The sequence below is a fragment of the Geotrypetes seraphini genome, chromosome 3 (genome assembly GCF_902459505.1).
Source record: "Geotrypetes seraphini chromosome 3, aGeoSer1.1, whole genome shotgun sequence".
Lineage (NCBI taxonomy): Eukaryota > Metazoa > Chordata > Amphibia > Gymnophiona > Dermophiidae > Geotrypetes > Geotrypetes seraphini.
The window spans coordinates 406,529,735-406,543,024 of NC_047086.1; the positions used below are offsets into that span (position 1 = coordinate 406,529,735).

A 13,290-nucleotide genomic window follows, 5' to 3' on the forward strand; every position below is an offset into this window, starting at 1 on the left:
TTTCTAACATTAACCAGTGTCCTGGGACAAATACTATCAGGCTCATTTTCAAAAAAGATAGACGTCCAAAAGACTGCATAAACCAGCACTTGGACATCTTTTCTTTTTTTATCTATATTCATTTTCCAAACTAATACAAAGTGCCAAAACGTCCAAATGGGCATTCTCAAAACAGACTTTTTAGATGTCTTTCTGGTTGTTTTGTCTCCATAAGAACAGTTTTACTGGGTCAGACCAATGGTCCATCAAGCCCAGTAGCCAATCCAGGTCCCTTGAACCTGGCCAAAACCCAAAGAGTAGCAACATTCCATGCTACCAATCCAGGGCAAGCAGTGTGTTCAATTCTTAAGGGGATGTGTTAGAGGCTTGTTTTGGGTGTCTAAATGCTAACAAGGTGCCCAAACTGAAGGTATGACCCCCCCCCACCACCCAAAGATGTTAAAAACAAACAGTACATTCTAGCATGTATTACGAGGTGGTACTGAAAAGTTCTCAGCCCAAGCAGCTTCGAATGTTAACAGACATTTGAGGCCAGAGAGCAGAAAGGCACTCTAAGAGTTACTGCAGTGAATTTCATGTTAAAAGTCCCAAGAACAGATATCACTATATTTTGCTTCTGTTGTATGGTGAGCCCTCCAAAACCTACTGTACCTGCATTAAGATGACACCTGTAGGCGAAAGGGCTATTGTGGTGTACAGTAAGTTTTGGGTGGGTTTGTCATACAATAGAAGCAAGATATAGTGTCATCGGTAGCTGGGACTTTTAATGTGGAATTCACTACAGTAGTATTTTGAAGAGCCCCTCTGCTGTGCTCAGCTGTCTGAAAGGTTTGCTAAGAATGCCTAGACAAAAACTTGCTTTTGTGCATTTTTCATGCAAATGTCTTTATATTTGAGAATTGGCCAAAAAAGATGGACATACTAAGGACCAAAATTCCGGTCCTCGAGAGCCGGAGCCAGGTCAGTTTTCAGGATATCCACAATGAATATGTATGAGATGGATTTGCATGCACTGCCTCCTTGGAGATCCTGAAAACCTGACCTGGCTCTGGCTCTCGAGGACCGGAATTGCCTACTCCTGACATAGGTCATTTAAAAAATAAAAAGATAGACGTCTTGCTGTTTTGAGAACGGACATTTTCTCTGTTGGATTTCTGGACGTCTTTCCCAAAATGTCCAAACTCAGATGTAGACGTCCTCTTGAAAATGCCCCTCCACGTATTCTTGTTTTTAAAATATTCATTCTTTTATCACAGTTGAAATCATGATGCACGTTATTAAAGCTGCCTTGTTATTGTTTATGATGATGGACTTGCATTGAAGGGTTCTAACGAAAGGTGACATGATGCTGTCATAGTACTTGATTTTTCTTGGTCGTTTTATATGACACAGGGCTGGTGATCTTCTGAAACTTTCTTCTTGTTTGCAGACTAGATTATCAAAAATTCTGATGATCAAAAAGGAACACATTAAGCAGCTGAAAGAAATGAACACAGAAGCAGAAAAGTTGGTATGTTTACTTTCTCCTTTTAGCTAATGCATCTGATTTTTAAACTGCAACCTCTGTTCTTATTAAGTTCATGTCTAGCAAGTAAACCCTTACCTTGGAAGTCTTTAATTTTCGCTGATTGTGAGACCTATTTTATTATATCCACTGTCTAGTCACAAATTCACAAGTGCTGATAATGTCCATGTTCATTTCTCTCTCACTAGCTACTACTACTACTTATCACCTTATATAGTGCTGAAAGGCATACGCAATGCTATACATTTTGACATTTATAGATGTTCCCTGCTCGGGCATATACAGTAACACTCCCTACTTATGATTATATGAGTTAACTCATGGGGTTCAAGGTAGCCATGGTCCTCATAGAGCTTTAATCCCATGAGATGTTACACAAGAATAGACTCTTAGGGCAAGATTCTCAAAAGTTTAACACCGTCGCTAAATTGTTTTCCAGTGGTTTAGCCTGTACAGAGTTTAGCAGCGGATTATCAAAAAGGATTATCTCCGTCTTTAGCGACGTTTCTTGCAGTCTCCAACACTGACATGCAAATGGGCTCTTCAAATGAAATGAGCCCTCTGGTGGATTCTTAAAAACCTGCTGAGCCATTTTCAAAAAGCAGCATCGGCTTTTGGCAACAAAAAAGGCCTGGGGTGCCGGTCAGTGTCAGAGATTGCTAGAAAGCTCTGTTTTGTGATGCAGCGGGAGAGATAACCATTCTCTCCACTGCATCACAACACCCCTTCCCTAAAATCCTGGCTGCGATCCCCCTGCAGCAGGAGAGATGCCCACTCTCTCCTGCTGCACTAAAATGCCCACCACGACCCGACCGCCCTTCCTCCCCGCAGCAGGAGAGTTTCCCACTCATCCTGCATTAAACCCTGCTGCGACCCGACTGTTCCCCCACTTAGTAGTGACCACCACCCATCCCCGTCTCTGCCGCCGCCCTCCCCCTTACCGCAACAGATGAGCCAGAGGGACATGAATACCTTCCTCCCAGCTGCTGCTGCTGCGTCATCTAAAATGGGAATTGTCCCAGGTTGTTTAAGGCACCTCCTGTAGGGTAAGGGGTTGAGGTAAGGGGGATGGGTGGCGGAGACAGGGGAAGGGGGTCACTACTAAGTGGTGGAGCGGTTGGGTCAGGTTGCGGCTGGTAGTTTAGTGCATCAGAAGAGTGGGCATCTTTCCTGCTATGGGGGAGGGGGCGGTTGTGACGAGGAGTTTAGTTAGTGTAGCAGGAGAGTGGCATCTCTCCTGTTAATGGGTAGCAGCTGGGTCACGGTGGGGAGTTTAATTAGTGCAGCAGGAGAAAGTAGACGTCTTTCCTGCTGCGGGGGGGGAGTCGCGGCTGGGATTTTAGGGCAGCGAGAGAGTGTGGGCATCTCTCCCACTGGTTTGTGTTTTTGTTTTGTTTTTATGGCATTGACAGCGTTTTTTCTGCACATGTGCCCATTGCTATTACCAGCGATGGGCACATACAAATTTAGCAACTCTTCACTGCTGTTCACCTCCCTCATTTGCATAAGAATGTCGAGAGTTTTTAGATTCGGTATCAAAATGGCTGCATTAGCAGACCGTCACTTTTTAATGTAGGTTTTTGAGAATCCTGGCCTTAGTCTAGTTATTTTTAACAGGGAAAATAGGGTATTCCATTAGCGCAGTTTCAATAAAGACCACAGTAGACCCAAGTTTCTCTAAAGGGAGAATAGACAGATTTTAAAGATTGCAAATTATCACTGACAACTTCCGAGCAAGTTGTAAATAGGAGTAACAAACATTGTTTGAAATGTTTGTATGCAGATGCCAGAAGCCTAAGAAATAAGATGGGAGAGTTAGAATATATTGCCTAAATGAAAAGATAGATATAATAGGCATCTCGGAGACCTGGTAGTAGAAAGAGAAGCAATGGGGCACTGTCAAACTAGGGTACAAATTACATTGCAGTGACAAGGTGGATTGAATTAGTGGAGGCTTAATGTTATATGTTAAAGGACCTTGAATCAAATGGACTAAAAATTCTACAGGAACTGAAACACACCTTGGAATCTCTATGTGTAGAAATTCCATGAACAAATGGGAAAAGGATAGTGATAGGAATGTACTATCATCCACCTGACCAGGACGAACAGACAAAATACGTACTGAAATGTTAACTGAAAAAAGAGAGGCTAACAAACTGTAATAATGAGCGATTTCAACTACCACCAGATACACAAAATTATTTTATCTCCTTCTGTTGAAGAATGGGAAACGCAACCACTACAAAAGTCTATAAAGGAGAAAAAGACCTCAAATACTACGAGACAGTCCTCTTAACAGAGCAACGCTGTAAAAAGAGAGAGCCCTCAGTTCATCATGAGTCAAAAAAACTCCTTCAATTATATAGTATAATGCTTTCCCAATCCACAGTAGGAAAGCAGAAAAGAAAAAAAGAACAGGAAGAAAACTTCATCAAAATTTGCCCCTATGAGATGTAAAGTGAAAACAAACTTTCAATTCAGAGGCAGTCAATGCAAAAACACTTGCAAGAGATATCTAAAAAAGTCTAGTAATGAGCAACGGCACCCAGCCTCTGGATCTAAAGTTCAAATTCCCAAAATAAGCATTTAAAATATAAACAAATGCAAAAAAAAACAAAAAACAGAATTAGAGTACTTATCCAGAGCAGAAACTTTCCCTTGACTGGAACTGGAACTCCCACTGTTGAAATCCACTAGCGACTCATCAAAAGCTTGTAGAAACCCCAATTGATTTCAACTACCCCAATATTGACTGGGTAAATTCAACATTCTTTAGCAACTCTACAGACCGACACAGGCATCTTACAAGCAGGTTGTATCTCATAGTTTATAGTTTATTAAAATTTGATTAAATGCTTAATATAAAATTTCAAAGCGTTGTACAATAAAATCTAAAATTGGAACAAACAACAAAAAATAAACATATACCATACAGGACAGACTAACTTGAGGGGAGGAGGGTAAATGAAAAGGCTCCCTTGAAAGTAAGAAGAAAAAGACTGGTTTGATTTAGAGCTTTTAGAGATAAAAAGGGAACTTAGGAAGTTAGAAAGACAATGGCTAAAATCAGGAACTTTAGAGCATAGAGAGGCTTGGAGAAAAAAAACTAAAATGCTGCAAAAATTTTAAAAAGGAAAAGAAGAAAAATTTTTATGCCCAAAACATTGGTAATGTATCCACAAATAGCAGTAGCCTATTTAAATTAGTCAACGATCTTTATGATATTCAGACTAGTGCTGCCCGATTCAGGAAAAAAAATTTTGATTTGATTCAGCCTATTGAATTGGTTATTCGATTCGATTTTCCTGCCCAATTGGGTGTTTTGTTTTTTGGTTTTTTTTTTTCAAACATCCTGGTGGGTTTATTTTATAGCTACTACACCCCCTTTGCCCTCTCCTAGCCACACTGGCGCTGTGGTGTAAACAAAATAAAGAAACAAAAAGGACTTTTTCTCTCTCTGTTAAATCCTAGGTCACGTTTGCGATCTAACACCAGCTCTGGCAGGATACACTTTTCAAATCTGACATATTGTAATCACAAAACAGAAAATAAAATGATTTTTTCTACCTTTTGCTGTCTGGTTGTCTTCTGATAACTCGCTTCTTTCTTCTTTCTCTGTGCTAATCATCCATCTTCCATCTGTGTTTTCCCCTTCCATTTCCATTCCTTTCCCCTAGTCTGGCATCTGTCTCCTCCCCCCATGCCTGACATCTCTCCCTCCATGGTTTAGTATTGCCTTTCTTTTCCCTCCCATGGTCTTGGCATCTCTTTCCTCTCCTCTCCCTTCCTGGACTTCCTTATCCCTCCTTCCCTCTCTCCTCAATTGGGTGCAGCAACAGCATTTCTCTTCCCCCTTCCCCTCTCACTCTCCTCCTCCACTGCTCTCCCCCATCCACTCTCCTCCTCCACTGTTCTCCCCTCAATCCTGCTGCAGCTTTCCCTCTTCCATTTTAAGTCCAGAAGCACTCTCTTCTGTTCCCAATCCGGCAGCACCTCTCCCTCTCACCTCCCTCCTCCACTCAGCTCCAACAGTACCTCTGCAGCCTCAGAGCCTCTGTTAGGCTGTCCTGCCTCTGATGATGCAACTTTCTTCTTCCTCGGAGGCGGGATGGCCTAACAGAGGCTCTGAGGCTGCAGAAGGGAATTGGCTCGCTAAAGCTACGGAAGGAGAGAGCGGTGCAGCTGCTAATATAGGCTAGTGTTACGGGGAGGGTTTGAAAAATCGCCTGTTTTTTTTTCTTTTGTACTTTCTTTAGACAGAGTCAAACACAACTTCAGGCTGTGCTGAGTCAGGATGGGGAATCCACAAGCCAGTGAGAGGGTTTAAAAAAAAAATGTTTTGAGTGGCAGGATTCGTGAGCACGATGACAGCCAGGCACGGGGAGGTTGGGCCCCGAATCGGAGAGGCCGATTTTTAAAAAATACACATTGATTTGAATCGATTCACCTAAAGTGAATCGAATCGGAAATCGGGCAGCACTAATTCAGACATTTACGAATCCCATAGAAGAATCCACTGTGACTGCAGATAATTTGGCAGACTTTTTAAACTCAAAAGTACAAAAATTAAGATATTCTTTAGCGGGCCCTACTAATTGTCACTGGGGTTTAGCTATTTTCCAGGACCCGGAAGTCCCTAAAGTAGATTTGAGCTGGACTAATTTTTCTAAAGTAGATTGGCAAACATTCAACAAGTTTCATAATAAGTATGTTAAATCATACTGCAGATTGGATAGTTGTCCTCCAAACGTTATGAAGGTGACCCCGATTAATTTCAAAGCCAACCTGCTAGTTTGTGTCAATTTCCAACTATCCATAGGGAATTTCCCAGAGCAACAGGGTCAAATTGTGATAACACCTATCAAAAAGAACATTAAGGAATCATCATATAATGTATCTAATTTTAGACCCATTGCGAGTACTCCGCTGATCACTATGTTAATGGAGGGGATGGTAAATGCAGAATTGACTACTTATTTAGACAAGTTTAATATCTTACACCAATCAGGTTTTAGGTCTGGCTTCAGCACAGAAACAGTTATGGCCTCGCTATTAAATTATTTACATTCCCTTTTTAGTCAAGGCACAAGTGCTATGATTTTGCAATTGGACCAAAGCTGTGCCTTTGATCTGGTGGATCATACCATCTTACTGGATTGTCTGGAATCCATTGGTATTGCAGGAAATGTTTTAAATTGGTTCCAAGGTTTCCTGGGCAAAAGATCCTACCGGGTGTTTAAGGACGATAGCTTATCTTATAGTTGGGACAACACTTGCGGGGTACCACAGGGCTCCCCTTTATCTCCGACTTTGTTTAATATCTATCTTGTTTCGTTGGGTAATGTGCTGCAAAATCTAAAGCTCAACTTTTATATTTACGCAGATGACATCACTGTGGTTATACCGTTAATCTATTTGTCACCTGATTTTATTAATTTTTTAGCAAATACTTTAAATCAGATCGAGCTTTGGATGACCGCTGTTAAAGTAAAATTAAATACTGAAAAAACCAAATTTTTTTTAACTACACTTAAGGAAAAGATAAAAGAAAATACGATTCATGTGGGCAGGCGGGAATATAATATTGAACAAACAATAAAAATACTGGGTGTAACTCTCGATAAACATCTGATTCTGGAAAAACATGTAGATCTACTGTTTAAGAAATATATCTCGGTCTTATGGAAGCTCCGCACCATCAGTGGCCACATATTTGGTCCTGGAGGTTGAAGTATACAATGTCTGCTTCTATTAGGCAAACATGTTTTTTCCTGTTGCATTGAGCACTCTGGACCCCTGTTCGTTTACAAAAATTGGATTGCTCTAGGTCTAATAGATGTTGGCATTGTAGCCTTGATGCTGGAACTTTAGATCACTTGTTGTTTTATTGTCCATTCATTAAAAATTTTTGGATCTCTATCTGGGATCAAATAAATCATTTAATGGAAAATTATGTAGCATTATCATACGACACAATTTTATTTGGCATGCTGATGAGAGCTAAGCCTCAAATATCTGCTAATAATAATAAGCTTTTGATGATATTGACAGGAGTTGCCATTCAACAAATAATATATAACTGGAAAGATTGTACAAGGTTGAATTATTGTTTCTGGTGGAATTCAGTATGTGTTTAAAATGGAAAGAGTGTTGGCAGTTCAAAAAGGTTACTATAAGAAATTTAAGGATATGTGGGGGCTATTTTTAAATTATTCTAATGAATAGTTTACACTTTTCCCAATTTTAATTCTTACATGTGGATCGTGGGGGGGGTTGGATTTCTATTAATAATATATATGAATGATAAGATATATTCATGTGGTATATTTTTTGTTGTATATGGAAGTGGGATATAGTAGATTTTCAAGTGATATTGTATTCTAATTGTTTGATATTTACTGTACACTTGTGAATTATAAAATGAATAAAGAATTAAAAAAAGAAAAATTTTTGATGAACCTTCTTTCTGTCTGCTGGTGCAGACATCCATCTTGAGTATTTTGGATTACTGTAATATTATCTATTTGGGGGCTTACAAAAAAGTACTCAAAAAACTGAGACTGATTCAGAACATTGCGGTTCGCCTCATTTTTGGATTAAAAAATGGAAGCACATCACCCCTTTTTATCAAAAACTTCATTGGTTGTCATTAGAGTCCAGAGTTTTGTTCAAGTTTTCTTGTATCTGTTACAAAGCAGTTTTTGGGATGCCACCAGATTATCTTGCTCTTAGCTTCCTTTGAACAATTCCAATAAGAGTACACATAGAATAAATTTATTTAACTATCCGGCTTTAAAATCATGTCAATATAAAAAGTTTTTCGATAGAATTCTATCATTCCAGGCCACTAGACTGAATACATGGCTTGGAAAACCTCTATTAGAGGCTACTTCTTACTTTGATTTTAGAAAATCACTAAAGACACGTCTGTTCGACATGCGTATACATCTTAATTGTGGTCATTATTTAACTTTCCATGCTTTTACCTGATGTATTCTTTTATTGATTGTTATTATGTGTTTTTCCCTTGTTGTGAACCGCTTTGAACTTTTGGTATAGCGGTATACAAAAAATAAATTATTATTAAATTATTACTATTATTAATAACAAAAGGATAGAAGGAAAAAATGTTGAATTGTACTGGCTGTACACTGCCTTGGGTGAATTTTCTTCATAAAGGCAGTTAATAAATCCAAATACATAAATAATGTACATGTTTATTTTACTATGTATGTGGTTTTGGATGTTATCATGAGGAGGAGCTAAATAACAGAATAAATAAATAACACAGTTAATCAGCATATTAACTGTTGGTAAATGACCCTCTCAGATCCATAAGCCATTGTTCTAGTGACGCTCTAGGCTTCTACTTTTAGAAAAACGTAACTGAAATTTAAGCACAGACAGGGCGTTTTTCAAGAGCCTGACTTTGCAGATGCAGCAGCCCTGCAGGATCGCAAGAGGACGGAGCAGAACAGAGCCGCTGCATCGCCGGGAGGGGAGCCGAGCTCTTACTTGCTCATCATGACCAGCAGGTGGAGACTGAGACAAAACTTTGGAATGGTTACTCCCCCTAATTCCCTCAGTCTTCTCTTAGTCACCCGCTGCTGACGAGGCTCCTCCACCGCTCTGGCCCGTGCAGCACATACACAGGCCGGCTGCAAGTGCCTTGCATCTGGAGCAAAATGAGCACTTCTTCCCCTGTGAAGTGCTCATTGCTCCGTACGCGATCTAACTGAAGAAAAGTGCTGGTTAGTTGAAAAAACAGTAAAATACATTAAATTTAACGGGAAAGCAACCCTTCAGACTGGCACTACCTCAGGATTTTTTACAGAACAGACTTCACTGGCTCTCAAAGCAGTATGCCTTGAATTAGAGGCAAGTCTTACTGCTGAGGCACCTCTAAAATAAATGTTGGGGAGGTGGAGGAAAGGGGGGAGGGACCCAGCACGAGACCCGCCAGGTTTGACACATCCGAGGTCCAAACAGGGCCCTCCCAAATTCAGTCCAGCACAAAAACAAGGTCTAGGAGTCTTGAACAAAATCCAACAGCCATACTGCTGGGTCGAACGCGTTTTGCAGATTGCTGCCTCAGAAAGCCTGTATAGCTTAAGTGGCTGTAAAACAATGTTATGCTGGGTAACGATAAAGGACATCAAAGAAAAAGTTTTGGGGGTTCCAAAATGGTACCTGTCCCTGAAACTCTTTCCAAACTTGCAGACAACTGACATAAAACACTGGCAGTGTTTAAAGATCCCGGACTGGAAGTGACGTCGCTCCCCTTTCGCTGGATCCAATGAAAGACAGTGAGAAAATGAAGTGATTGACAAAAAAACATGATATTTTCTGAACAGTTGAGGAAAGCCCACCACTCAACTTCCCTGTTTAACCCCAGCGGTGTGACTGTTTCCTACCTGTGAATCCATCACTGCTTTCTCCTCCATAGTAATTCTGCAACGTTTCCACCCCGGGGCAGTGACTTTGTGCGATAGAGCGTGCCAATATGCAGTGAGGGGAGCTGTCAGATCACCCCTCCGAAGTTTACTCAGGTGTACCATGATGCAGGTCTTAACAATCGCTTAGGTACACAACTCCTGCTGTGTTACACTCCGTATCCGCACAATAGTGGTGAATATACTGTAAACAAGGATGCTGCACGAAGACCTCCTCCATGACATATGCACACACTGTGCTTTGGCCACATTGACGATGCTCGAGAGGGAAGGTACTGTGATCAGGTAACCCATTGCAGATGCTCTTGCTCCTCGCATAGGCAAAACAGGGTTGCGTGGCAAAAACTTCATGTACGTGGAGGACATGCCAATGCTTCTGGATGGCCTTTTTGATCTGAAAAACTCTAGAAGAATAAAGTAGCACACATACCAACCCAGCACGAACTGAGATTTCAGACGTGTAATCATCCGGGCTTGTCCCAAAGTCTGGTTTGAGAATAACACCTTCTGAGCACCGTTTCACAAGTTTGGTTTATGTGTTTAAAAGCACTGCCAGTCCTTTTTTTCTGTTTGAGGAGCCTATTTTAGATTAAGAAAAGGTTGAATGACAGAAAACAGTATTATCCCAGGACAAGCAGGCAGCATATTCTTAACGCATGGGTGACATCACCGACGGAGCCCCGGTACGCACCTTTTTAACTAGAAAGTTCTAGTTGGCCGCACCGCGCATGCGCGAGTGCCTTCCCGCCCGACGGAGGAGAGCGTGGTCCCCAGTTTCTTCGTTTCCGCGGAGCGAAGAAGACGCATGTGTTTTCAACGGCCGTTGAAAAACTAATTTTTGCCTTCCCGCTCGCGTATTTTCTCACTTTTTTCCCTTTTTTCTTATCGGATTCCCTTTATTTTTGTTTTCAAAAAAAAAAAAAACTCATCGAGTTTTCTTTATTTTTTCAGGCCGGCCCCGGCGGGGCCTGTTGCCACCATACAGGCCTCCGGATTCATAAGAACATAAGAACATAAGAAGTTGCCTCCACTGGGTCAAGACCGAGGTCCATCTCGCCCAGCGGTCCGCTCACGCGGCGGCCCATCAGGTCTGCGACCTGTGAAGTGGTTTCTGTCCACTTCTATAACCTACCATCAAGTTATATCTGTACCCTTCAATCCCCTATCCTCCAGGAACCTATCTAAACCCTCCTTGAACCCCTGTACAGAGTTCTGGCCTATCACATCCTCCGGAAGCGCATTCCATGTGTCCACCACCCTCTGAGTAAAAAAGAACTTCCTAGCATTTGTTCTAAACCTGTCCCCTTTCAATTTCTCCGAGTGACCCTAGTTCTTGTGGCTCCCCACAGTTTGAAGAATCTATCCTTATTCACTTTCTCTATGCCCTTAAGGATCTTGAAGGTTTCTATCATGTCCCCTCTAAGTCTCCTCTTCTCCAGGGAGAACAGCCCCAGCTTTTTTAACCTGTCGGCGTATGCAACATTTTCCATACCTTTTATCAGTTTAGTCGCCCTCCTCTGCACTCCCTCGAGTATCGCCATGTCCTTCCTGAGGTACGGCGACCAGTATTGAACACAGTACTCCAGGTGCGGGCGCACCATTGCTCGATACAGCGGCATGATGACTTCCTTCGTCCTGGTTGTGATACCCTTTTTGATGATGCCCAGCATTCTGTTTGCTTTCTTTGAGGCTGTCGCACATTGCGCCGATGGTTTCAGTGATGTGTCGACCATCACCCCCCAGGTCCCTTTCAAGGGTACTCACCCCTAGCAGTGTTCCCCCCATTTTGTAGCTGAACATCGGGTTCTTTTTCCCTACATGCATGACCTTGCATTTCTCTACGTTAAAACTCATTTGCCACTTTTTTGCCCAGTCTTCCAGTCTCGTTAGGTCTCTTTGCAGGTCTTCACAGTCTTCCGTGTTTCTAACCCTGCTGCAGAGTTTGGTGTCATCGGCAAATTTGATAACTCACATTTTGTCCCCGCCTCCAGATCGTTGATAAATATATTGAACAGTAGAGGTCCCAGCACCGACCCCTGTGGAACTCTGCTCGTGACCCATTGCCAGTCTGAGTATTGGCCTTTCACTCCAACCCTCTGTTCCTGCCTGCCAACCAGTGTTTTGATCCATCGGTAGATATCCCCTTGCCCCCCATGGTTCCACAGCTTTTTAGTAGCCGCTCGTGAGGTACCTTGTCGAAGGCTTTTTGGAAGTCAAGGTAAATGATGTCTATGGATTCCCCCTTATCCATCTGGTTGTTTATTCCCTCAAAGAAGGTGCAGCAAGTTCGTGAGGCATGACCTTCCCTTGCATGAAGCCCATGCTGACTCGCCTTCAGTTGTCCATTGTTTTCTATGTGTTCACAGATTTTGTCCTTTACCATTGCTTCCATCATCTTCCCTGAACTGAGGTCAAGCTTACAGGCCTATAGTTTCCCGGGTCACCCCTTGATTCCCTTCTTAAAGATGGGTGTGACATTTGCTATTTTCCAGTCCTCTGGGATCTCCCCTGTCTTTAGGGAGAGGTTGCATATTTGGCGAAATGTCTCTGCTATTTCGTTTCTCAGTTCTTTTAGTACCCTTGGGTGGATGCCGTCCGGGCCTGGTGATTTGTCGCTCTTCAGTCTGTCTATCTGTCTGAGGACATCCTCTTTGCTTACCTCTAGTTGTACCAGCCTTTCATCGTGTTCTCCGTTCATACTTACCTCGGGTTCCGGAATATTGGATGTGTCCTCTCTGGTGAAGACTGACGAGAAGAATTCGTTTAACCTGTCAGCTATCTCTTTTTCCTCTATTATCGCTCCTTTCCTGTCTCCGTCGTCCAGTGGTCCCACTTCCTCTCTGGCTGGCTGTTTCCCTTTCACATACCTGAAGAAGGGTTTGAAGTTTCTTGCTTCTCCTGCCAATTTTTCCTCATATTCTCTCTTTGCTTTCCTGACCTCTTGATGACATTGTTTCTGGTGTCTTTTGTGCTCTACCTGGTTTTCCTTTGTTGGTTCCTTTTGCATTTTTTGAAGGATGATTTCTTGTCGCTTATCGCCTTTTTAACTGCAGTTGTTATCCATGCTGGGTTTCTAGATCGATTTTTTTTGCACCCTTTCCTAAACCTTGGGACACACAGGTCTTGTGCCCCGAGCACTGTGCCTTTAAGCAGTGTCCAGGCTTCCTTTACGGTCTTCACCTTCCTGAGTTGTTATTGAGCTTTTTTTCGTACCATTTTCCTCATGACCTTGTAGTTTCCTTTTCTGAAGTTGAGTGCAGTCGTTGTGGTTCTTTTCACCTTTGATGTTCCCATGTTTAATTTGTACTG

At 42.0% G+C, this 13,290-nt stretch overlaps 1 protein-coding gene across 6 annotated transcripts in view; it reads left to right on the forward strand.

Moving 5' to 3' along the window:
• LIN9 (lin-9 DREAM MuvB core complex component) overlaps positions 1–13,290 on the forward strand; it is a 234,035-nt gene that overhangs the window by 184,215 nt on the left and 36,530 nt on the right. For all 6 annotated transcript variants that reach the window (XM_033939856.1, XM_033939857.1, XM_033939858.1 and 3 more), the window contains one exon: positions 1,430–1,510. In XM_033939856.1, coding sequence (XP_033795747.1) covers positions 1,430–1,510 — 81 coding nt within the window. The remainder of the gene's footprint in view (positions 1–1,429; positions 1,511–13,290) is intronic.